Genomic DNA, 20,908 nt, shown 5'->3' on the forward strand with positions numbered 1-20,908 from the left:
AGGGCTGTGTGGCGTTACAGCTCCTGGTCCAGGGTCACTCCAGTGCCGTCCTCCCCCTTCTCAGCACCGCAGTAGCACTGGAGGCACCTAGGTTGGTTGCTGCCTCGTTTTATGCAGAGGGCAGGGACTCCAGGGCTGGACAGTTCCCTGCTGCTGCCAAACAAGGTTGTGCCGGTCTGTTTCCAGAAGTGTAGCAACGGCTATCACTATTATGCAAATCAGGTGAAGTCCTAAATGCTGCGGGGATGAGGTTTTCCTCTGCACATCAGTACTGCCCCAACCTCAGATCAACAAGGCGCGGGAGAAAGTGGATTTCTGAGAAGCTGCTGAATGTAATTCCCTGTCAAGGGAAATTACCTGCTGGGATAACTAACTCTCTTTTCTTTTATAGCTACTGTTCTCCGGACTAATAGCTTCATTTATTCCTTGCCAGTCTGGTACGATGCAGTTTTCCCCTTCCTAATACTGCATTCAGCCTTAGTTCTGGCTTCTAAGAAGCTGCAAATCTCTATCACTTGCTCAGCATAGCGTGAAGCCATCAGCGCTGCAGACAGGCCTCGTAGTAAAGCAGCACTCCTTTATGGGCTGAAATTACCCCAGGAAAGCTTAAACAGCTCCTCTTAAGCAGCTCTATAAAAGCACAGCTGGGACGCTGAAAGCTGGAGTTGTTCTTTGCTCAAAATCAAGCACAATGTTTTAAAGTCCTCTTTAATGTTCTTGGAGCAAATGTTTTACTCCTGTCTGGCACGTATTTACAAACACAATAAAGCTTCTCGCATTAGCGCTGGCTGTAATCTGCTCTGTCTCATCCATTGCTGAAAGTGCTGCTTATTAGGGAAAATATAGGAAATAAGGGGAAATATAGGAAGGAGGGAGAGGCGTGGGCTCCGTGTCCTGCAGCAGCAGGCTCAGGATGAGAGGTGCCCACCCTCGAGTCCTCACAGACGTTTCACTGCCCTTTCACTGCTGTGAAATGATGGAGGGCCATGAACCAGCACAGCCCTGCGTGAAAAAAGTAAATGAGTGGTTTGAAAGCCCCTGATTTAAGCCCCTGGTCTTTGAACAAGGCTGGAAGAACTCACAGGCAGAAGCCCAGGTTGTTGTGACAGGCCCGAGCTGTGTAAGTGCTTTCACAGCACACTGAGAACAGCCTGCTTAGGGACCTGCACCTGGGGCTGTGTTTAAGCATCCTTCATCTCCTAGGTAGAGAGACTTAAGGCAGAACCAAGGACAAATCGAGTAAACGCATGAGCCTGAGACACGGGCCAAGAACTTTTTATTTTATTTAACACAAAGTTTCAACACAGCAGCAGAACTCCTGGAGTCCAACGCATTTTACATCATATCAGGAGGTGGCTGATACAATCTGGCTCGGAGGCGATCAGGAACCCAATTCCATTTTGATCCAGCTGGTTTCAGGACACCAAATCCTTCTCTGCAGTGTTTTTTGCCACCCCAGGCTGGATCCTGCTGCTGAGCGTTTCAGTTGTCACTCGCTTCATACTTGTGCTTGATGTGTTTCCACAGTTTCTGTATAAAAACAAAAAAATGAAATTAGCTCGTGTTTCAACGGCGTTATGATAAATTTTCACTTTAAAGCAAGTTGTTCTGAAGCCTGCACTGGTAACAGACACTAGGGGACAGAAGAACCTGCAGGGGCACACGTCCTAGGTGACAGCTTACCCGCTGTGACAGGCACACCCTGTCCCCCAGCAGCACAACAAAAAGGTTTCAGGGCACACAGCTGAGTGCCACCAGCCCGCTCCTTGCTCATGGAGCTCATGTGGAACAGACCTGGTGGCACCTTTTGTCCTCTGGTCCCTCTGGCTTCCCTCTCTGCCTTCCTGCCCTTCTGATGGGGCTTGCAAAGAGCAGCACACTGCCTGTGCTGGGAGGGCCGTGGGTGCTGCCCTGCCCCAGCTCCCCAGGCTGATCCTGACACAGGTGTGCGAATCCTGCACCCAGTGGTCCTGAGAATAGACAGGGCAGGGCAGGAGCCCCCCCTGCTCTCTGGCTCCACAAAGCAGAGCTGCCAAGAGCACTGCGCTCAGCGCCAGGACTTGGCCCCCACACAAGCAGGCTGCTCTGCCTGGGGAGATGCAGGATGCACAAGGGAACCCAACCCTGGCTGGGAAATCTGGTGGTGTGATCAGGACTAACAGGAACACCGTGCGTGCTGCACTTTTCCTAGAAAACGCTTTAATATCTTTTTTTAAAGCTAATTTGGTTTTAAATCCCTGCTTAAGAAAACGTGAAGGCATAGAAGCTTAAAGCTACAATTAGAAAAGGAGCTGAGTGCTCAGTTCAAACGTAACATCACAACAACGACTGCTGCTAAGAAGCCGGGGCCCCTGCTCTCATTCTGAAGAAAACAAGAACAAGATTTTCTGCATTTTCTCAGCTCTGTCACCGCTCCTGGCACAGCTCCTCCAGCAGCGTGACCCCGCCTCTCTCCGTGCTGTTCCCCGCTGCCCTTTGAGCCCGTTCAGAGCCCGAGCAGCCAACGCAGGACTCGGGACAGCTCCACCCAGCACGGGCAGCGCCTCGGCGGCCCCTCAGCACCGAGCCCTGAGCGCCGAACACGACCCGTGAGGCCTCAGCGGCCGCCCCGTGAGGCGCGGGCAGGGCCGCGCTGACCTTCAGGGCCCGTCCCCGCGTCGGGATCGGCTCGGGGCCCGGCCTTACCCCTTCGTTGAGGTGCTCGAAGATGGCATCGGCCCCCTGGTCGAAGGCGCGCTCGAAGACGACGGCGCCCAGCACGATGCTGAGGGCGAAGGTGGAGGTGCGGCGGAACAGCGAGCTGTACGCCTGCCTCAGCAGCGCCATCTTGGCCGCGACTACCGCGCCTGCGCGCCGCGGGGCACGCTGGGAAATGTAGGCAAGCCGCGGGGGGTGCTGGGAGTTGTAGGCCGGAGGCGCGGAGCGGAGGCCTCGGGGGCGGTGAGCGGGGGGGGGAGGGAAAGGGAAGGGGGGGGGGCAATGGGGCCGTGCCCTTCATCTTCATCCTCCTCCTCCTCCTCTTCATCCTCCTGTCCCTGCCCTTCCTCCTTCCCTTCCTCTGCCCCCCCTCCTCCTCCTCCTGCCCCCTCAGCCCTGCTCCCGCCCATTTTCCCCTCACTCTTGCCTTCGCTTTTGCCCCCCCCCCCCCCCACCGCCCCTTATTTCTGCCCCTGCCCGCGGTGCCCCCCACAGACACGAGCTCAGGGCGAGGGGCCCAGCCCTGGAGTCACCCCTCCGCTCACCCCAGCTCCTCAACCCCTCACGGGGGGTCCTGGGCCCCTGGGTGCCCTGCTCGGGGGGTCCCTGTCCCTGTCCCTCTCCATCCGGGGGTCCCTCACCTGTGAGGGGCCTCGGGGTCCTCCATGAGGTGTGCAGGAATCCAAGAAAACACGAGGGGATTCACGAAGGCTCCTTGTGCCTCGACTTGCACCGGGTGAAACACCCGCTGGGTGTCACAGGACGTGGACGTTTTTTGTCCCATTTCATCCCAGAACGTGCTTCGAGGGGCTTAAGGTGGGGGATCCCGCCGTTAAGGCTTTAAAGCGTCGAGGCAGAAGACGGAGCCCTGATTTTTGTAATTGGATTTAGGCAGAAAGGCTTTAAATCTGCTACAAAGCCCGGCTGGCTGCGTGGGGGTGCAGGGGTCGCTTTGCCTGAATTCAGTTGCAAATCAGGGCCTAAAAATGAGAAAAGGAAGGGGGGAGCTGAGGCGGTTCGGTTCTTCATAAATCAGCCGGGTTTGGCGGTGATGGATTCCTTAGGGCACCGTTTTGGGGCTGAATAATGCCCTAATAACGCTCTTTGTTTACCATGGGAGCGGGCTGGGAGAGGGGCAGGAGGTCAGGCAGGGTAACCCACGCCCTGGGATTCTTCAAAAGATGAAAAATGAAAATATTCGGCGTGATCTGCGGAGGGGAGATCTCCGGCAGGACCTGGGGCTCCTCTGACTGCGTGTTTGTTTTTAATTATTATTATTATTATTTCATTCATCCCCTGCAGTGGGAATTGCTGTGCGATTTGGGAGCCAGCTCCTTTGGGACGTGGGCTCTGCCTGCCCGAAATCCTCAGGGGCTTTTCCCTGCTGCAGGGCAAGGACAGTAAGTCTGAATTCGGAGGCTGCTGCTCCAAGCAGAGGGAGCAAGGAGATTGCAGCAGGGAGATTTCAGCCCGGGCTGCTCTGCCCGCCAGGCCTGAGGACCTGAGGGAGGCCGTGATGGGTTCTGACCGGGTTTGATTTATAAAATCTTTATTCCTCGTGCCATTTGTTAAATGTGTTCGGCTGTCAGGGCGCCCAAAGCTGGATTGTTGCCTGGGGGGCTCCTCTGCCAGCCCATCCATCTGCAGCATTTATCAGGCATCCCTCGGTGCCTGCCTCCCCTTGCAGGGCTGGACACGGGGAATTTCCTTCCTCTTGCTTCGTGCCGTGATTTGTGCCTCCGGGCAGAGATCCTGGACCTCTTGGGCTCCTGGGGCTGCTGTGGGCTGAGCCCCGGGGTGCTGCAGCACGAGGAAGGCACTCGGCAGACCCGAAATAATTGGAGTTGTTCTCCTTTCCAGCAGGTGCTGTGAGTCTTGGATCCCCCGGCACGTCCCCGGGGCGAGGATGTCTGATGGCTCCCGGGTGGTGCTGAGGCTGCTGAGCTGGAAGAGAGATGGGGAAAAGGTACTTCTGTGATTACTGCGACCGCTCCTTCCAGGACAACCTCCACAACAGGAAGAAACACCTCAACGGAGTGCAGCACCTGCGGGCTAAGAGGGCCTGGTACGACTTGTTCCGAGGTGGGTGCTGCCTGCCCCTTCCGTCCCAGGGCTGGGGGGGTCGGGTGAAACCGAGCTGCAGCCCTTGATTTTCCTCGGATTGGTAAAATCCCTCGTCCTGGCACTGATGGTTTGTCTCGTCTTGCCTCTGGATGTCTCCAGACGTTGCCATCGGGTGGTGCAAGTTCTTCAACAGCCCCTGGGAGCGGCCCTAGCAGGGGGCCCTCCCCAGTGCACCCCTGCAAGGTGGAGGACCACGGCACCGGGGTCTGCTGGAAGCTCAGCTCAGGGTTCAGTGGGGTTTCTGAGAGCCCTGCTGACCTGCCTGGCCTTCCCGTGCTCCACAGAAGGGTTTTTCCACCATGCTTCTGCTCCACTTGGATGGGGAGAGAAGGTGATCCCAGCAAGCTGGTGGAAAGCTGAGAGTAGATGGGGGCTGTCTGTGTGCTGGAGTTGATGATTATCACCTAAAATATCTCCCCCTTAGTCATAGGACCCACGTGGGACCACGATGGGACCGGTGGGGGTGTTGCAGGAGGGCTGACCCTGTCCCGTGGTTTGTCTTTCCTCTCCCCCAGATGCCGCTGCCATCCTGCAAGAGGAGCAGAGCAAGAAACCGTGCCGCAAGTTCCTGCAAACAGGTGAGTTCTGAGCTGGAAATACCTGGCCGGGCTGCTCGGGGGAGCCCTGGAGTGTGTGTCCTCCCTGGAGGGAGCAAAGGGCTTGGCTCTGTGCGTCCCAAGTGTGTCCTGGCTTTGCAGGCACCTTTCTGGGGCAGGACCTCGTGTGCGTGGCTCTCACGGGGCTCTCCGTGGCTCTTGTTGCAGGGCAGTGCGATTTCGGGGCCAACTGCAGGTTTTCCCACATGACGGAGCAGGACCTGGAGAAGCTGAGCGCCCAGGTGCAAGGTGAGTCCTGGAGCCAGAAGCTGCCCACGGGTCTCTGAGGAAGGGGGGAGCTGCTGGGAGCGCTGACATTTTTCGGATGCTTTCTGCTCTTGCTCTGCTGGCACGGACACAAGCCTGAAGAGCTGCACGATGCTGCTACCACTTAGCAGCGAGCATCTGAGGCTGAGGGTGGGCTTTCCAAGCCCTTGGGGTTTCGTTCAGTCAGGGAATAAAAACTGTCAGCAGCAGAGGGCACTGGTACATCGCTTCCCCTTGAATTTATGGATTTGACTTCCCCCTGACTCTGTGATGACCGAGGACCTGCTGCTTCCAGTCCTGTCAGAAGCTAGCTGCCATCAGTTGCCTTGTTCTGAGGCGAGGATATGGGATCCTGGATCCAAAACAGCCTCTGCTGGCGTGCTGTGGGGTGGAGCTGAAGCCTGGGCAGGGGGCAGCTGCTCCCCTGCTGCGAGTGGGCTCCTTTTTTTGTTGTACTAAGAGAGCAGGGGCATTTTTTTTTGTACCAAGAGGACTTTATCTTGCCGAGAGCATTGCCTCCATGCCCCTTTGCAGGGGGAGAGAAAGCTCTCCCGAGAGGAGCAGGGCTGCAGGGGAAGTCTGGCGAGCTGCTCTGTGCTCGGGCAGCCTTCCGTGCCAATTACACGTGTTGCCGAGTATCGCCTCGTGTCAGGTGGGCCAGGGGGGAGCGGGGAATTGGCTAGGAGAGAGCCGATCCCTGGGAGGCGACTTGGAAACCTCGCGTTTGCATTGCCAAGTCAAACATTTAATTAAACGATTCGGCTTCGAGGAGCGATGGCTGGGGGCTGGCAGGGCCTCCTCGGCCGGGCTGCTCTGTGCCGGGCGGCGGAGTCAAATCCTGCTCACCTCTCCCATGGAAATCCACAGAAACCCCGTGTGAGCCGAGCTGAGGATCACACAGACCCCCCTGGCCTGATGAGCTGAGCCTGCAGGGAACTTGCAGGGGTTTGGTGGAGGGCAGAGCTCAGCAGGACGCCGGGAAGGAGCAGAGGAGCCCACACATAACTCATTAATCCGGAGCGCTCCTTAGGCACTCAAATATCGATATCTCAGGGGCTGAGGCTTGAGGGGAGAGTTTAAAGCAAGCGTGTGTGCTGGCAGGGTGGTCTGCAGGAGGCTGGGTGCTTGGCTGGCACGTCCCCATGTCCCTGCGGGGTGCGTGGCGTTGGCAGCTCTGTGGCAGCAGGTTCCTCTTGCTGGCGATGCTTTTTGGTAACAGCCGAGGGAAACATCGCCGTGTTTGTCGTGTTGTAACGTGGGGAGCTCACCCTGGTGGTGCTGTTAGTCCCGTGGCTTAAACGGGAACGTTTCTGGACACTCGGAGAGCTCAGAGCATGCCCTGGTTTGGCTTTGGCACCCGGTAGGATACCCTCACGAGGAGGAAACAGTTCCCACCCTCAGCGGGGAGTGAGGCACATCCCCAGCTGCTACCACACCGAAGCCTTCTCCTGCTGCATCTGCTGCATCATTCCTCAAGGAGACGCTTCCAGGATGTCGCCTTCAGTGCGCTCATGTCAGGAACACTCAGCGTCAAATCGGCGGTGATTTGCTCAGAGCTACGGGCTCCATGCTGCTCGGCAGCACCATGAGGCAGCCCCGGCGGTTGGGAGCTGTGAGGGAGAGGAGGAGCACGGCAGGGAGGGTGCTCCTGATCCGTCCCGGTGGCGGGGAGAACACAGCTGAGGCTGCTGAGGGCTGAACTCGAGGAGGAGCAGGACGAGGAGCGCGCTCATCGTTGGCTGCAAGCAATTCACAAAGGTGCTCGTGTCGAGGGAGGCATCAGCCCCGTCCCTCAGCTGCTGTTTGCTGCTGGTCCTGTGCACCGGGGGGGTGCGGGCAGCCCCCAGGTCCCGTCCAGGCAGGGAGCTGAAGGATCTCACCTCAGCCTCTCCGCTCGGTGCTGGTGGCAGCGCCTGGTCCAGGAGGAGCTGAGCCAGGCTGGGTGTGTGTCTGGGGCTCCTCGCGAGTCAAAATTTGGGGGTTTTATTTCAGAGGGGGGGCAGCTCGTGCTAAAAGGTGCACGGGGAGAAAAGATAAAGGGACCCAAGGGACCCAAGGTGGCTGTGGTCGGTGCTGCTGAGGCAGGCTGCAACGTGTCCAAGCCGGAGCCACGCGCCCAGGTTACCGTGCTGCTCTTGCCCTGCGCTGCCCTCAGGCTCTGTGCCGGCCCTGCACGGCTCTGCTGGCACTTGGCTCCTCCAGAACAACCCCAGGAGACACCAACAGCCCCGTTTCCAGCTGGCATCCTCATCCCTGGGCTGCAGAGCAGTGTCCTGACCTCCGGCCAGCAGCGCGCTCGCCTGGTGGTGGCGGCGAGCACATCGCCACCTCCTCCCAGGGGCCGGGTGACAAATGATCCATCTGGGGCTGCCGTGTGATGGCACGGCGGGGCCGTCCTCATGAATATGCAACGGGCAGATGAATAATTGGGTGCCACCACCGGGATGGAGCGATCCTTCACTCTGCCCAAGCGATGTTAATTTCACACCCTGTCTGGAAACGCGCCGTGCTCTCCCAAAAGGCGTTGACACACGGCGGTGACGCACGGCCGCTGGTGGCCGGCACCACGGGGGCACTGCTGGGTCTCCAGGTGGGATCAGGGGTCCCCAAAGCGCTTGGTTTTATGAGCAAAGGGGGACAACACGCAGCTGCCTCGGTGTCTTTTTTACTAATATCATATTTTTCCCAAAGTGTCACGTTCCACTGGGCTGGAGGTGTGATGGCACAGAGCGTCCGTTTGGAGTAGGGCTGCTCTGCCTCTGCCCTGCCTCTGGGTGGGCAGCTGAGGTTTCTGCGGGCACTGCCCTGCTTGCTCCAGCCTGCAGGAGAAAATGCAGGAGCTCTTGGGAGCTGCTGGGGAGCTCTTGAGGTGAGGAGGAGGAGGAGGAGGCAGCGATCAGCCCCAGGGAGATGCCAGCTGGATGCGCTGCGCCCGGCGAGCGTCCGAGGGCAGGCAGGCAGCAGAGGAGGATGAGCAGGGGGTGCTGTGGGCAAACGGCCAACTCTCAGCTCCAAAAAACTGCAGGGTGAGGAGCTCAGGGGGGTAACGGAGCGAGAGGAGCGCGGGGCGAGGGTCTGACAGCTCTCTCTCAAGCAGGGGAGCAGCGGCTGAAGGAGCTGCGGCAGGAGGGAGCGGACGTCCCGCTTGGCACCATCGAGGACTGGCTGGAGAAGAGGGCGAAGAGGCTGAGCGCGGCTCAGAGCAACAGGTACCGGGGGCTGGGGGCTGGGGGCGTCCCAGCGAGGTGGGATCACACCCGAGGGGGCTTGGGGACCACGCAGGTGGCCAGGGCTGCCCCAAAGCTTGATACCTGAGCTGTGTGCCGGCTCTTGGCACCCGTGGGGACCTGTCTGCGTGGCACACCTGCCTCGGGGACATGTGCAAGTGTCCCCCCATGATGTTGGGGACAAGGCAGGTCCCACTGCCCGTGGCTGCTCCCCCGGGGAAGGCAGGCAGAGGGCAGGGTACCCCCGTGCCCTTGGCAGCACTCACGGACGTGTCTGGGAGGCCGTGGCGGCGGCGGCGCTGAGTTATTGGTGCCTGCTGCGGGTGGCAGGAGGCCGGGCTCATCTGTTGCCAGCTCCCCCCATCCTCTGCCTGCCCTGTCTGCGCGTCCCTGCCCGTCCCTGCCTTCTCCTTCGCCAGGCAGAGGGTGGGATTAGCTCCTCCTCACGGCAGCGGGACGCCTGCCTGCGGGTCCCTGCTGTTCCCTCGCTCACCTGACTGTGCCGCAGGCTTAATTGGATGACATTTGGGCAGGTGCCAAATCTCTCTTTTGTTCTTTTTTTTTTTTTTTTTTTCCCCTCCTGTTTGCTCCTGTCCTCTCCGTGTTTGGTCTGGGCAGGATCTTCCTTCTGCTGCCTGTCTGGGCGCGTTGCGTTCTGCTCCCTCCATCCATCAGCCTGGCTGCTCTTCGCCCTGCAGCCATGCTCGCCGGCAGCAGCAAGCTCCCAAGCTCCCTCCCCTTGTTTGTTTGTCCTTTTTTTTTTGTTTGTCCTGCCCGATATCTTTCAATCTCGGGACAGATCCTCTCCTGCTGATAAAACCCAGCCGAATTCCCAGCCTCCCATCCTCACTTGGTCCCCGCTGCCTCCAAGCACGCGCCAGACCCGGCGTTTTTCGGGCTGTTGCTTTCCACCCAGCCTCTCCGCCCCCACAGGTCCTGAAACCATCTGCTGCAGCAAACCAACCCCAGCTCTTCAGCACTTCTCTGGCCGTGCCTGGCCTCACCGGTGTCCATCCCCATCACCTTCCTTCTCCCCTCGTGTGCTTTCCAGCCCCACCGTTGCCCTTCCGAGCAGCGGTGCGCTTCGCTTCGCCTGCCAGAGGTCTCCTGGTGCTTTGGGCACGTGTTTCTGCCCTAACAGCCACGGAGCTCCCTCATCTGCCTCCACCAGGCAGGGGTCAGGGCCCTGGGAGGGTGCTGCTCCCCCGGAGCGTTACGTAAGGGAGCACAATTACATTTCTGCTGGCATCGCAATTAAAAGGATCCAGCAGGATCAGAGCGAGAGGCCCGGGAAGCTGGGAGGCTGCTGCCAGGGCTTGTGCTGAAGGACAAGTGAGTTTCCTGTGCTGAGGAATGAAGGAAAGGGCACGTTTCCTGGGGATTTAAGCCTGTCCCGGCCCAGCTCTTTCTCCTCCAGCTGGAGACAAGGCAGCGATGCTTCTCGCTCCGCACTTCTGTCCCACATGCTGCTCGCAGCAGCCTCCCCTCATAAATAGGAGCGAGAGAGAAAAAAAAAGCGTTCCCCGGGCTGCGAGCTGGAGGAGAAAGCCTCTTCCCTCTGGTGAAGGGTGCTTCTGTGAAAACACCCTGGCGTTTTGGCAGCTCCTCCGCTTCCGAGGGGCCCTTGTCCTTCGGGAAGTGCGCAGCTGCCTTGGGATTGGGGCTGCTGGGGAAGAGATCATGGAAACATCTGCTGGTGGGGCTCAACGCTCAGCTGTGCGGGGAGCTTTGGGCAGCTGGGGGACGGAGGGGCTGTGCCTCAGGACAAGCAGAGGGGGCATTGTCATGCTCGCCCCCCCGAGGACCCCGCTGTGTCCCCAAGCTCTCGAACGGAGTCAGCCACGGCTCATCTCTGCCCTTTCCCTCTCCCATCTCCGCAGCGCCCTGCCTGAGAAGCCGCTGCCCTTCCAGTATCCGCCGGGCTGGCCGCCGCCCCAGGAGCTGCCCCCGTCCCTGCAGGCCCCCCCACCTGGGGGGTGGCCGCTGCCCCCCGACCTGCAGTGGGGCTGAGGCGCCCTGCTGGGGCTGGATGTCACCCTCGCCTGAGAAGAGCACTGAATTATTGACCTACACTTTTATTTTAATAAATTTTTCTCCCCCGCATCACAGCCTTGTGTTATTTCTCACCTGGCAGCCTCCCGTGGGGCGAGCTGGTCCCTGGAGGTCATTGTTGTGCTCCCCAAACGGGGGGTGAAGCTGAAGCCCCACTGCTTGTGGAGCCCACGCAGGCTGGGGAAGGAAGCTGTAAGCAGGCCTTTAAACATCCCTGCTAAATATTTCCTCCCGTGTTGATGACTGGGGTTTGCTTCTGCTAAATGTAGCGGGTAACGCTGGGGGTTCAGGTGCTGGAGCTCCTAATGAAGAGCTCGGGGAGCTCCCCAAAGCCCCGTGCTCCTGCTCCCACTAGGCTGGAGGTGAGAAACGAGGAGGAAAAAAACATTTTTCCACGGCTCCTCCTTCTCCAGGAAATGAAGGAAGGGGCGAGTGCCAAGGGGGCGAGTGGCTGGGGGTCGCTCCCTGCTGGGGGAGCCAGGACTGGGTGTCGGGATTGGACCAGTGGCAAATAAAAGCCAAATATCGGGCACGAAGGGGCTGCCTGAGCGTGGGGAGAGCACATGAGGAAGGGGCTCGCTCTGCCTGCCCCCAGCACCTGCCCTTCCTCTCCTCCTACCTCCGGGAGCAGCTGGGGGTGCTCGCAGGGCGCACTTTGGCTTGGCCACCACCCCCCGGAGCTCGGCACCGTGCGCCCCGCTGGTGGCTGTGCCGTGCCAGAGCAGCAACCTGCCAGCAGCTCTGCGGTGCCAGCGCACTCCAGGTTTGGCCACGGGTGCAGGCAGCGGCTCCAGGCTCGTGGAGAGCACCAGCAGCTGCCTGCGGACAGCGATGCACAGAGGGAGCTGCCAGCCCTGGTGCAGGACTCCCAGGAGCAGCAGCAACCCCGCTGCCTCCTTCTTTGGCACGAGCAGAGGCTGGATGTGAGCGTGGCTGGAGGCTGGGTGTGCAGTTACTCGAGCTCAGGGGTGGTTTTACCCTTCCCGGTGTTGTTCTGGCTTGGGCCACGTGCACGGGTCCCTTCCCCTTGGGGCCACAGCTGCTGCTGGCGGAGGAAAACAGAGAGCCAAACCTCCTGCAGGCATCCCGAGGGGGGCCGTGAGCCGTGTGCCTGCGCCCGCCTCTGCAGCGGTGTTTTGCAATCCGCCATCCAAATATTCTGCTCTTCCCAGCCTGGGATTTCGAGACTTGCTTTGCTTCCCCTGCTCCCAGCCCCGCGCCCTGCTCGGTGCCACCCGTCCGCCCGAAGCGGGGCGATTTGTGAACTTGCAAAAAACAAACAAACAAACACAAGTTTGGCACTGCAAACATCAGCTCCAGGGGGGAGGACCCCGCAGCACCCCAAAACAAGCTGCTGTCCCCCAGGGATGCTGCAGGATGGGGCCCCCCAGCACGTTCCCCCTGGGACTCGGTGTCCCTGGCTGGGATGTGCCGGGGCTGGCAGGGGAGCTGCAGCCCATGAGCGGTGGCACGAGCCAAAATGCCCCCTGTGCAGCGGGAGGCATCGCTCGGGAAGCTTTTAGGGAAATGAGCCGCTCCTGGGACCCTGCCAAGGCGCAGCCCCACTGGGCTCTGCCCGGCGTCCTCTGGCAGCTCTTGCTGGGAGAGGAAGGGGATGGGGATGGGGATGGAGCAGGGATGGGATGGGGTGAGAATGGGAATGGGGATGGGGATGGGGATGGGGATGGGATGGGAACAGGTTCAGGGACAAGGCTGAGGCCACCCCACGCTGCTTGCAGGACTGGAGAGACAAAACCACCCTTTCCTCCCCCAAAACCCTTCTCGGTGCTACAGAAACCCCAAACCCAGGTGTTTTATCCTGCCGGCGCGGCACCATCCAGCAGGGACCAACAGCAGCAGGGTCCTTCTCGCCCCTCGTCCTGCTGCGCCGCCGTCAAACCGCTCGCAGAGGGAGATTTTTTTTCTCCCAGCGAGCGTTTAATTAAATTAGCGGGGCGCGTCGCCTCGCGGCAGCCGCAGTGACACAGCCCCGGCTGCGGCACCAGCACCGGGACCAGCACCGGGACCAGCACCGGGACCAGCACCGGGGCCCAGAGCCGCTCAGGTGCTTCCGAGCCGGGAGCCCAGATCTCCAAACACCCACCGTCAGGAAGCCCCATTCAATTCCCATTAAAATTAATTGAGCATCTTTGAGGAGCCGAGCTTTGGGGACCGCGCTCTTCCTTTTAGCTGATTTTTCTTTTATGTTACTGTCTTTTCTAGCAAATTAAATTGTCCTCGTTTTCCTTTTTTTTTTTTTTCCTTTTTTTTTTTTTCTCTTTTTCGCCTTCCTTATGTTTATTCACAGCGTCTATAACAGACCTGGTTAAATATATCTGGCTGTATGTACACAGCGCCGAGGGCACGTGGTTTCCCCTGAAAACGCCGGTTCGTAAAAAAGCAAAAGTTTCTGCGGGGAGATGGATGAAATTTCATTACGGGCGCGGAGCCTCCCCCTCTTTTCGAGGCAGCCGAGATGATTTCACTGCCGTGGAGCGCTTCCCATTTTCATTTCTCATTTGGACGCTCGGTTCAATTTGCGTGATAAATTATATGAGATCCAAAAAAAATAAATAAATAAAAAACCCCCAACCAGCCCCCATCGCCCCCCCCCCGGTAACACGCAGCCAATTCCTGGCAGCGCCGCGCCGAGCCACGGAGATCCCTGTGCCTTGAACCGATCCCTGCACTCCTCAGCTCTCCCTGCCCAGAAATTCCCATTTCCAGCAGTTTTGCACCCAAACTGGGGTGTCCCCAAGCAGGGAGCGGGCTGGCGGCCCGCAGCCCCGACGCCCCGGGGATGGCCACCTCCTGCAGGGAAGCAGCCGTGCCTGTGATGCTACCGGCACCGAGAGCTCCCCGGGTTTTTATTTATTATTTTAATCTATTTGCCATTAAAAATGCATCGTCTGGGGGCTCGGGGAGGGCTATCCATCAGGCGGGTGCAGGACCCCCCCCCGGAGCTCACGGAGAGGGGATTTCCAGGGTGCTCTCATTAGTGGGATGTTCTCATTAGCGGGACGGCGTCGCCCAGCATGGGGGGCAGACCCCCCCCCATAACTAAACCAGGAGCTGGGGGGGTCCTGGTGGTGTCCCACAGGTCCCGCGTGGCCTTGACGGAGCTGGGCCGCAGCACCCATGGGTGCCCTGCGCCCCCCGAGCGTCCCCGAGCAGTTCAGAAATCCCGGTTTTATTTCAGATCGGAAACGACCGACCAGGAAGGAAAAAAATAAAATAAAATAAGAACGGAACTCCAAAGAATGAGAAACGGACCCAAATCCAAACCGGGCCGGGGCCCGGCGGGTGCTACATACAGGCTGGGGGGGGGGTTGGATGGGGGGGTCCCCAGGCTGCCGGGACGTGCGGCTCTTCCCAGCGGGTCCTCGTGCGGGCAGCCCCCTCTGGCAGCTGGGGAAACTGAGGCACGGCGCGGGGCTGGGGGGGGTGCACGGCGGAGGCAGGGGGGGGCAGATCCAGCCTTTGGCGGCGAGGTCCATGCAAACGCCCCCCCCTCTCCGAATTGGGAACAAAAATACAGATCTCAGGCGCGTGTATTGCTCACGGGGCGCTCGGTTCGGCCATAAATACGGAGCTGCAGGGGCTGGATGTGGTGCAGCAGGGGGGGTGCAAGGGGGGGGCCGGCACCGCGGGCACGTTTCGCCCCCGGCTCGGGGTTTTGGGGGGGGCAGCGGGTGGGCTCCATGCACAGTGCATGCACTTGGTACTTGCTGGCGGGGTTCCGGGGCTCTGCCGCAGTCCGGGCGTCGCGCGAGCAGCCCCGCGGGCTCCCCACCCCTGTGCCGGGGTGGGAGGTTTTTTTTTTTTGGGGGGGGTGAGGGTGTCCCCCGATGTCCCCTGGTGTCCCCTGGTCCTACTTCATGCCGCTGCGCAGCACCTGGTTGGCGGCGATGAGCATGACGCTGATGATGAAGGCGATGGCGAAGGCGCAGATGAGGCTTTTGCGCACGCACGTCTGCCGGATCTGCTGGCTGGAGCAGGCTGCGGGGACAGCCGGCGTCACCCCCACCCCGCCGTCCCCACGTCCCCCCCCAGCTCCTTAACCCCCCCCCACCCCATACCCCACGCCCCGCTCACTCTCCACGTCCACGGGGCACTCCTCGGCCGTGCCCATGTGGCTCTCCTCCTCCGTCATGATGATGTTCTCGATGTCCTTCATGGAGAGGTGCTCGCAGAAGGTGTCGTACAGCAGCCGCTTCAGCTCGTCCACCGTCAGCTTCTGCATGTCGCACTGCGGGGCGGACGGGTGGGCTCGGGTACCCCAAGTTGGCCCCCCCCGGTGCCGGGGGGCTGCTCGCCTCGCCCGAGCCTCGGCGGAGCGGGGCTGGGGGCTCCAGCACCCAAGGGTGCTTGGTCACAGGCCGGGGTTCAGGTCGCTGTGCCCAGGGCGCAGCCTGACCCTAAATATGGCCCTAGAACGCAGCCTGGCCCCAAAGGTGACCTTAACTCAAAGTTTGAGCCTGACCCCAAACCTGCCCCTGACCCCAATTCTAACCCCAGCCTGAGCCTGGCCATCACCCTGACCCCAGCCCTAACCTGGAGGCTGACCCCAGGCCCAACCCTGCCCCTAACCCTAAACCCAGCCCCAACCACAGCCTGAGCCTGACCCTGACCTGAGCCCTAACCCCAAGCAAACCCTGACCCTGAGCCCGACCCCAAGCTCAGCCCCAGCCCTGACCCTCACCCTGACCCTAGCCCTAACCCCAGCCCCAAGCCTTACCTTGACCCCGACCCCAACCTCAAACCCGACCCAATCCTAACCCTGACCCCAACCCAGCCCCGCCCCGGTGTCCCCGGTGTGCGGGTTGGGGTCGGGTCCCCCCCTACCTTCCAGAAGACGGTGTCGAAGTCCGTGCCGTGGAACTTCTCCGGGATGCCCGAGGTGGACAGCTTGGGGCCCAGCAGCGTCACGAACTCCTCGAAGTCCACCTGCCCGTCACCTGCGGGACACGGAGCCGGCGTCACCCCGACACGAGGACGAGCGTGTCCCCTGTCCCCCCCTCAAATGGGGACCCTGAGAAGTGTCCCCACGGCAGCGTTTTGGGGGGACGCCGCTGGGCTTGGTGGTTTTGGTGGGACCCCGCTCCAGGGTTTGGCACTTTGGGGGCTCCAGTGCCACCCCCCTGACCCTGGGGCTTCACCGAACGGGGACCCCACACTGCTGGGGGACCCCAGTGCCAGCCAGGGACCCCAAAATCCACCTGGGGACCACGACACCAGCTGGGACCTCCCGCACTGCTCAGGACCCCGGCAGCAGTTGGGGACCCCCAGGAGCGGCTGGAAAGCCCAGCTCCAGCCGGGACCCCCATGCCCCAGCCCCTAAAACCCCACAGAAATGGGGCCGGGCTGCCCTCGTGGGGAGGAGGACATCAGCCCCCGGGGCTGTCACGGCGGCACTAACGATGAGTAATGGAGGGAGCCGCGGCTTGGCAGCCTCGCCTGAAAGGCTTTTAAATGGGGAAAAAAAAAGAAAAAAAGAAAAAGGAATCCAATAAATTAACGCGCTCCTTAAGGTCCCGGTGAGCACGGGAGTGACGGGGAGGGCAGGGCCACGGGGTGCAGGGCCATGGGGTGTGGGATCTGGCACCAGGGTGTGGGATCCAGCCCTGGGGTGTGGGATCTGGGCCGGGCACCCCAATCCCAGGGGGGTTGGCCAGGTCAGGACGCCCCCGTCCCACCCCGGACCGGTTCCAGCCCCGTTAAATCCTCCCGAATGGAGCCACGGGGAGGAAGAGGAGGGTGACGGACGAGGCTCCGGGCACGAGGCAGGACCCGAACCGGGCCCCTCCAAATCCAGCAGTGATGGGAGAAGGGGGGGGGGGAGCAGCACCGGGGGGGTGCCGGGGGTCCCGTGCCGGGGTCCTACCGTCCATGTCGAGGCGCTGGATGATGACCTCGAGCTCCACCTCGTTGGGCATGTAGCCCAGCGAGCGCATGGCCGTGCCCAGCTCCTGCTTGGAGATGAAGCCGTTGCCGTCCCGGTCGAACACCTTGAAGGCTTCGCGGATCTCTGCGGGGGAAACGGGGCTCAGCCCGGACACCCCAAAAATCCCCCCCCCTGACCTCCCCCAGGCCAGCCGCTCGCCCCCCGCAGCGGGGAAACTGAGGCACGGTGGGGCTGGGCGCATCCCGCTCCTGGGCACCCAGCGCGGGGCCGGCACCGGTGCCGAGCCCCAAATATCCCGAACCCGCGGTGCTCGACGCCCTGCCGCCCCGTGGGGAAGAGCTGGGGGGAGAAAGTGAGCAGATCTGGGGGTTCTGGCCCAAAATGCAGCCCCTGGGTGCTGCGGGAGGACGGGGGCAGCTCGGTGGGTGCCGGCCGCCCTAAAGCCGCGCTCAGCCCCGTTTCCCGGAGGACCACTGGGCAGCATGGGGTGGTTTTGCCCAAATCGCTGCTTTTTAGGGGATTTCCTTCCTCTTGGATCTCCCCCGGCCAGCAGAGCCCGAGCCAGGCTGAGGGAGTTGAGGGCTCCACATGTGGCAGCGAGGACTTGCACTGGGGGAAACGCGGAATTGGGCTGAAATCGACCCAAACTCAACATCGTGCCCCAAAACCACGGGGATGGGGTGGCCTTTGGGGTCTTGGGGGGTGGCATGTCAGCGCAGCAGCCGGTAAGGCCGCCTTGGGATGTAAAACGCCGTGTTTGGGAGCGGTGCTAAAAACATGAAGTCTCATGCCGGGTGGTTTCCCCCTGCTCTGAGCCCCCAGCCCAGCCGGGTGCCGTCTGAGACGTCCTGCGAGGCGTTTTGGGGTGAATTTGGTAGGTTTTGGCCTGCTGGCTCGACAGCTTTGCTTCTCCCTGCCAGCCCCCAAAAACCAGGCACAGGGGGCTCGGGGCCACCCCCAAGGCTCAGGGGGAGCCAGCAGCGGGTTCCCCCCCCTGCATGGTCCCTCCGTGGGGTCACCTTGGGGGTCTCGAGGGCCGTGGGTCGTGGCAGGAGCACCCCGTTGGTGCACCGCACGCTGGGTGTGTGTGTGTGTGCAACACTGCAATGGGGCTGTGCACGCTCACTGCAGCAGTGCCCTGCTTGTGCACGCACACACACACACCCCGAAGTGATGCCGTGCTCGTGCACGCACATGTGCACGCCTTGCAGCGATGCTGTGCTTGTGACGCACACACACACGCCTTGCAGCCACGCTGTGCTTGTGGTGCGCCCTTTGCAGCCACGCTGTGCCTGTGCGTGCATGCAAACAGCTTGCAGCGAGGCTGTGCCCGTGCATGCACAGCCCGGCACCGTGCTGGACCTGTGTGTGCACAGACACTTCGCAGCCACGCTGTGCTTGTGCACCCACAGGCACCTTGCAGTGCTGCTGTGCGTGTGCGTGCATGCAAACACCTCGCAGTGACGCTGTGCTTGTGCATGCACAAACACCTTGCAGTGACGTTGTGCTTGCATGCACAGACACCTGACAGCCACGCTGTGCTTGTGCGTGCACAAACACCTTGCAGTGATGTTGTGCTTGTGCATGCACAAACACTTTGCAGTGATGCTGTACCTGTGCATGCACACCCAGACACCTTGCAGTGACGCTGTGCTTGTGCACACACACACAGAAACCTTGCAGCGATGTTGTGCTTGTGCACACACACACAAACACTTTGCAGTGATGTTGTGCTTGTGTGCACAGACACCTTGCAGTGATGTTGTACTTGTGCATGCACACCCAGACACCTTGCAGTGACGCTGTGCTTGTGCATGCACACACTAACACTTTGCAGTGATGCTGTGCTTGTGCATGCACACCCAGACACCTTGCAGTGACACTGTGCTTGTGCACACACACACACAACCACCTGAGCGCCACGCTGCACTGGTGCATGCACACACGCACCCCCTGCAGCAGTGCTGTGCACGTGAACCCAGCTCCCCCCCCAGCACTGCACGTGTGCGTGCACACACCCTGCAGCGGGGCCGTGCGTGTGCACACAGACGTGCACACACACGTACACGTGCCGGGGGGGCTGCAAACAAGCACACACACACTCACACACACACACGGGGGCGTGAAGCTGTAGCAGAGCCCCCAGCCCTGCACACTGCGGTTTGGGGCCCCCCGGCTGCGTGTCCCCGTGCCTCAGTTTCCCCTGCGGTGCCCGGAGGCTGCGAGCAGCCCCCTGGGGGCCGCGTCCCCGTCCCGCAGCCAAACTTTTGGGGCGAAAAACCCCCTTTTCGGGGCAGCCCGGCCCTGTGCATGCCACGAGTGGGCTCCCCGACCTCACCGTGCCACGCGTGGGGATGGGGGGGGGACCGATGGGGCCAGGCGGAGCGCGGTGCGGGTAGGGGGGTCCCTCCCTCGGGGACCCCCCAGGGCTCACCCCCAGCATCCCCCCCCCCCGGGGCTCACCCTCCAGCTCGTCCTCGGGGATGTCCACGGGGTGCTGCTCTGCCAGCAGCGGGGGCACGCTGTAGATGCCCCGGTACATCAACGCGGCGGTCACCGGGTGGAACGGCATCTTCGGAGCCCAAAGTTTCGCCGGCCGAAAAAAAATTGCCCAGAAGAAATCCGAGCCTAACCCGGGACGGGGTCGGCCCCCCCCCAAAAACCCAAACCCACCTCCACCTCCCCCGGCCCCCCCCCCCCCGAGCAGCCCGTCCCCGCGGCCTCAGGGCGGAGGGGGGGGGGGGCCGGGGCCGGCTCCCAGCATCCAGGAGCCGCTTTTAAAGGCCGGGACCGGCTCCGGAGCCCCCCCGGCACCCCCCCGGGAGCTGCCCCTTGGGGCCCGGCATGGCGGGGCCTCCGCCGCAGCCTCCTGCCGCTGCCCAAGTTTGGCGGAGCAGGAGCCGGGGCTCGGCGCTCGCTGCCCGCCCCCAGCCCCAACCCCCGCCCCCCGGCCGCGCCTCCCCGGTACCGGGCTGGGGGGTAAAAAGGGGGGGGGGAGAGGGAGGGGGGGGTGGGGATGGGGATGGGGAAAGGAAGGGATGAGGATGAGGATGAAGATGAGGATGGGATGGGGATGGGGATGGGGATGGGGATGGGTGGGGAAGGGGGTGTGATGGGGATGGGAATGGGATGGGGATGGGGTGGGGTAGGGAGAAGGATGGGGATGGGGTGGGGAAGGGAAGGGAAAGGGATGGGGATGGGGATGGGGATGGGGATGGGGATGGGGATGGGGATGGGGATGGGGATGGGGATGGGGATGGGGATGGGGTGGGGTAGGGTAGGGAGAAGGATGGAGATAGGGATGGGATGGGGAAGGGAAGGGAAAGGGATGAGGATGAGGATGAGGATGGGATGGAGATGGGATGGGAAAGGGGTGGGGTTGGGATGGAGATGGGGATGTGGTGGGGATGGGAATGAGAATGGGATTGAGGATGGTGATGGAATGGGGATGGAGATAGGATGGGATGGGGATGGGGAAGGGAAGGGAAAGGGATGAGGATGAGGATGGGATGGGGATGAGGAAGGGATAGGATGGGATGGGAATAGGGATGGGGAAGAGGATGTGTTAGGGGTGGGATGGGATGGAGAAGGGGATGGGGTGAAATGGGGATGGGATGGGATGGGATGGGATGGGATGGGATGGGATGGGATGGGATGGGATGGGATGGGGAAGGGGATGTAACGGGGATGGGGGTGAGAATGGAATTGGGATGGGGATGGGATGGGATGGGATGAATGGAGATGGGGTTGAGGTGGTATTTCGGATGGGATGGGAATGAGGAAGGGAATGTGTTAGGGATGGGGATGGGGGTAGGAATGGATCTGCTGAAGGAATGGGGAGGGGATGGGATGGGGATTGGGAACAGGATGGGGATGGGGATGGGATGGGGATGGGATGGGGATGCTGATGAGGAGGAGGGATGGGAGGGCCGGTGACACCTGGTGGTGGGAGCTGCAGCCCAGCTGGGGCCCCCATCGCCCTCCCACCCCGAGCAGCCCGGCTGCCCCATGCCCCTGCCGCTGTCCCCATGTCCCCAGAG

The 20,908-nt window shown here is 61.3% G+C and overlaps 3 protein-coding genes across 7 annotated transcripts; 1 reads left to right on the plus strand and 2 right to left on the minus strand.

Annotated features, from left to right (window-relative positions):
- Positions 1 to 1,259: 1,259 nt before the first annotated feature.
- Positions 1,260 to 2,863, minus strand: UQCR10 (ubiquinol-cytochrome c reductase, complex III subunit X). The gene is made up of 2 exons (XM_027470030.3): positions 2,686 to 2,863; positions 1,260 to 1,530 (listed from the first exon to the last, which is right to left on the minus strand). The coding sequence occupies exons 1-2, from the start codon at positions 2,824 to 2,826 to the stop codon at positions 1,483 to 1,485; spliced, it is 189 nt and encodes a 62-aa protein (XP_027325831.1). The 5' UTR covers positions 2,827 to 2,863; the 3' UTR covers positions 1,260 to 1,482.
- ZMAT5 (zinc finger matrin-type 5) lies at positions 2,828 to 11,014 on the plus strand. Of its 5 annotated transcripts, none has more exons than XM_038187375.2 (6): positions 2,828 to 2,940; positions 4,558 to 4,779; positions 5,337 to 5,399; positions 5,586 to 5,666; positions 8,779 to 8,893; positions 10,792 to 11,014. In XM_038187375.2, the coding sequence occupies exons 2-6, from the start codon at positions 4,653 to 4,655 to the stop codon at positions 10,919 to 10,921; spliced, it is 516 nt and encodes a 171-aa protein (XP_038043303.1). In that variant the 5' UTR covers positions 2,828 to 2,940; positions 4,558 to 4,652; the 3' UTR covers positions 10,922 to 11,014. The 5 variants fall into 5 exon arrangements, with proteins under 5 accessions (XP_038043303.1, XP_038043307.1, XP_038043305.1 ...); XM_038187379.2 differs by having other exon boundaries at positions 8,782 to 8,893; XM_038187377.2 differs by having other exon boundaries at positions 2,859 to 2,940; positions 4,561 to 4,779.
- Positions 11,015 to 14,137: 3,123 nt separating this feature from the next.
- Positions 14,138 to 19,792, minus strand: CABP7 (calcium binding protein 7). Its single transcript, XM_038187604.2, has 5 exons — positions 19,332 to 19,792; positions 16,848 to 16,991; positions 15,809 to 15,921; positions 15,059 to 15,212; positions 14,138 to 14,962 (listed from the first exon to the last, which is right to left on the minus strand). The coding sequence occupies exons 1-5, from the start codon at positions 19,438 to 19,440 to the stop codon at positions 14,835 to 14,837; spliced, it is 648 nt and encodes a 215-aa protein (XP_038043532.1). The 5' UTR covers positions 19,441 to 19,792; the 3' UTR covers positions 14,138 to 14,834.
- Between the last annotated feature and the right edge of the window lie 1,116 nt (positions 19,793 to 20,908).

Source organism: Anas platyrhynchos, chromosome 16 (genome assembly GCF_047663525.1).
Source record: "Anas platyrhynchos isolate ZD024472 breed Pekin duck chromosome 16, IASCAAS_PekinDuck_T2T, whole genome shotgun sequence".
Lineage (NCBI taxonomy): Eukaryota > Metazoa > Chordata > Aves > Anseriformes > Anatidae > Anas > Anas platyrhynchos.

What these genes read in the sequence shown, in the direction of transcription:
- UQCR10 (XM_027470030.3), bottom strand. Translation starts at nt 2,826, where the DNA reads ATGGCGCTGCTGAGGCAGGCGTACAGCTCGCTGTTCCGCCGCACCTCC. An exon ending in TCGAGCACCTCAACGAAGGG is followed by an intron (nt 1,531 to 2,685) that starts GTAAGGCCGGGC and finishes GTTTTTATACAG; the next exon opens with AAACTGTGGAAACACATCAA.
- ZMAT5 (XM_038187375.2), top strand. Translation starts at nt 4,653, where the DNA reads ATGGGGAAAAGGTACTTCTGTGATTACTGCGACCGCTCCTTCCAGGAC. An exon ending in CTGGTACGACTTGTTCCGAG is followed by an intron (nt 4,780 to 5,336) that starts GTGGGTGCTGCC and finishes CCTCTCCCCCAG; the next exon opens with ATGCCGCTGCCATCCTGCAA. An exon ending in AGCGCGGCTCAGAGCAACAG is followed by an intron (nt 8,894 to 10,791) that starts GTACCGGGGGCT and finishes CCATCTCCGCAG; the next exon opens with CGCCCTGCCTGAGAAGCCGC.
- CABP7 (XM_038187604.2), bottom strand. Translation starts at nt 19,440, where the DNA reads ATGCCGTTCCACCCGGTGACCGCCGCGTTGATGTACCGGGGCATCTAC. An exon ending in CCAGCGCCTCGACATGGACG is followed by an intron (nt 15,922 to 16,847) that starts GTAGGACCCCGG and finishes CGTGTCCCGCAG; the next exon opens with GTGACGGGCAGGTGGACTTC. An exon ending in GTGCCCCGTGGACGTGGAGA is followed by an intron (nt 14,963 to 15,058) that starts GTGAGCGGGGCG and finishes CTGTCCCCGCAG; the next exon opens with CCTGCTCCAGCCAGCAGATC.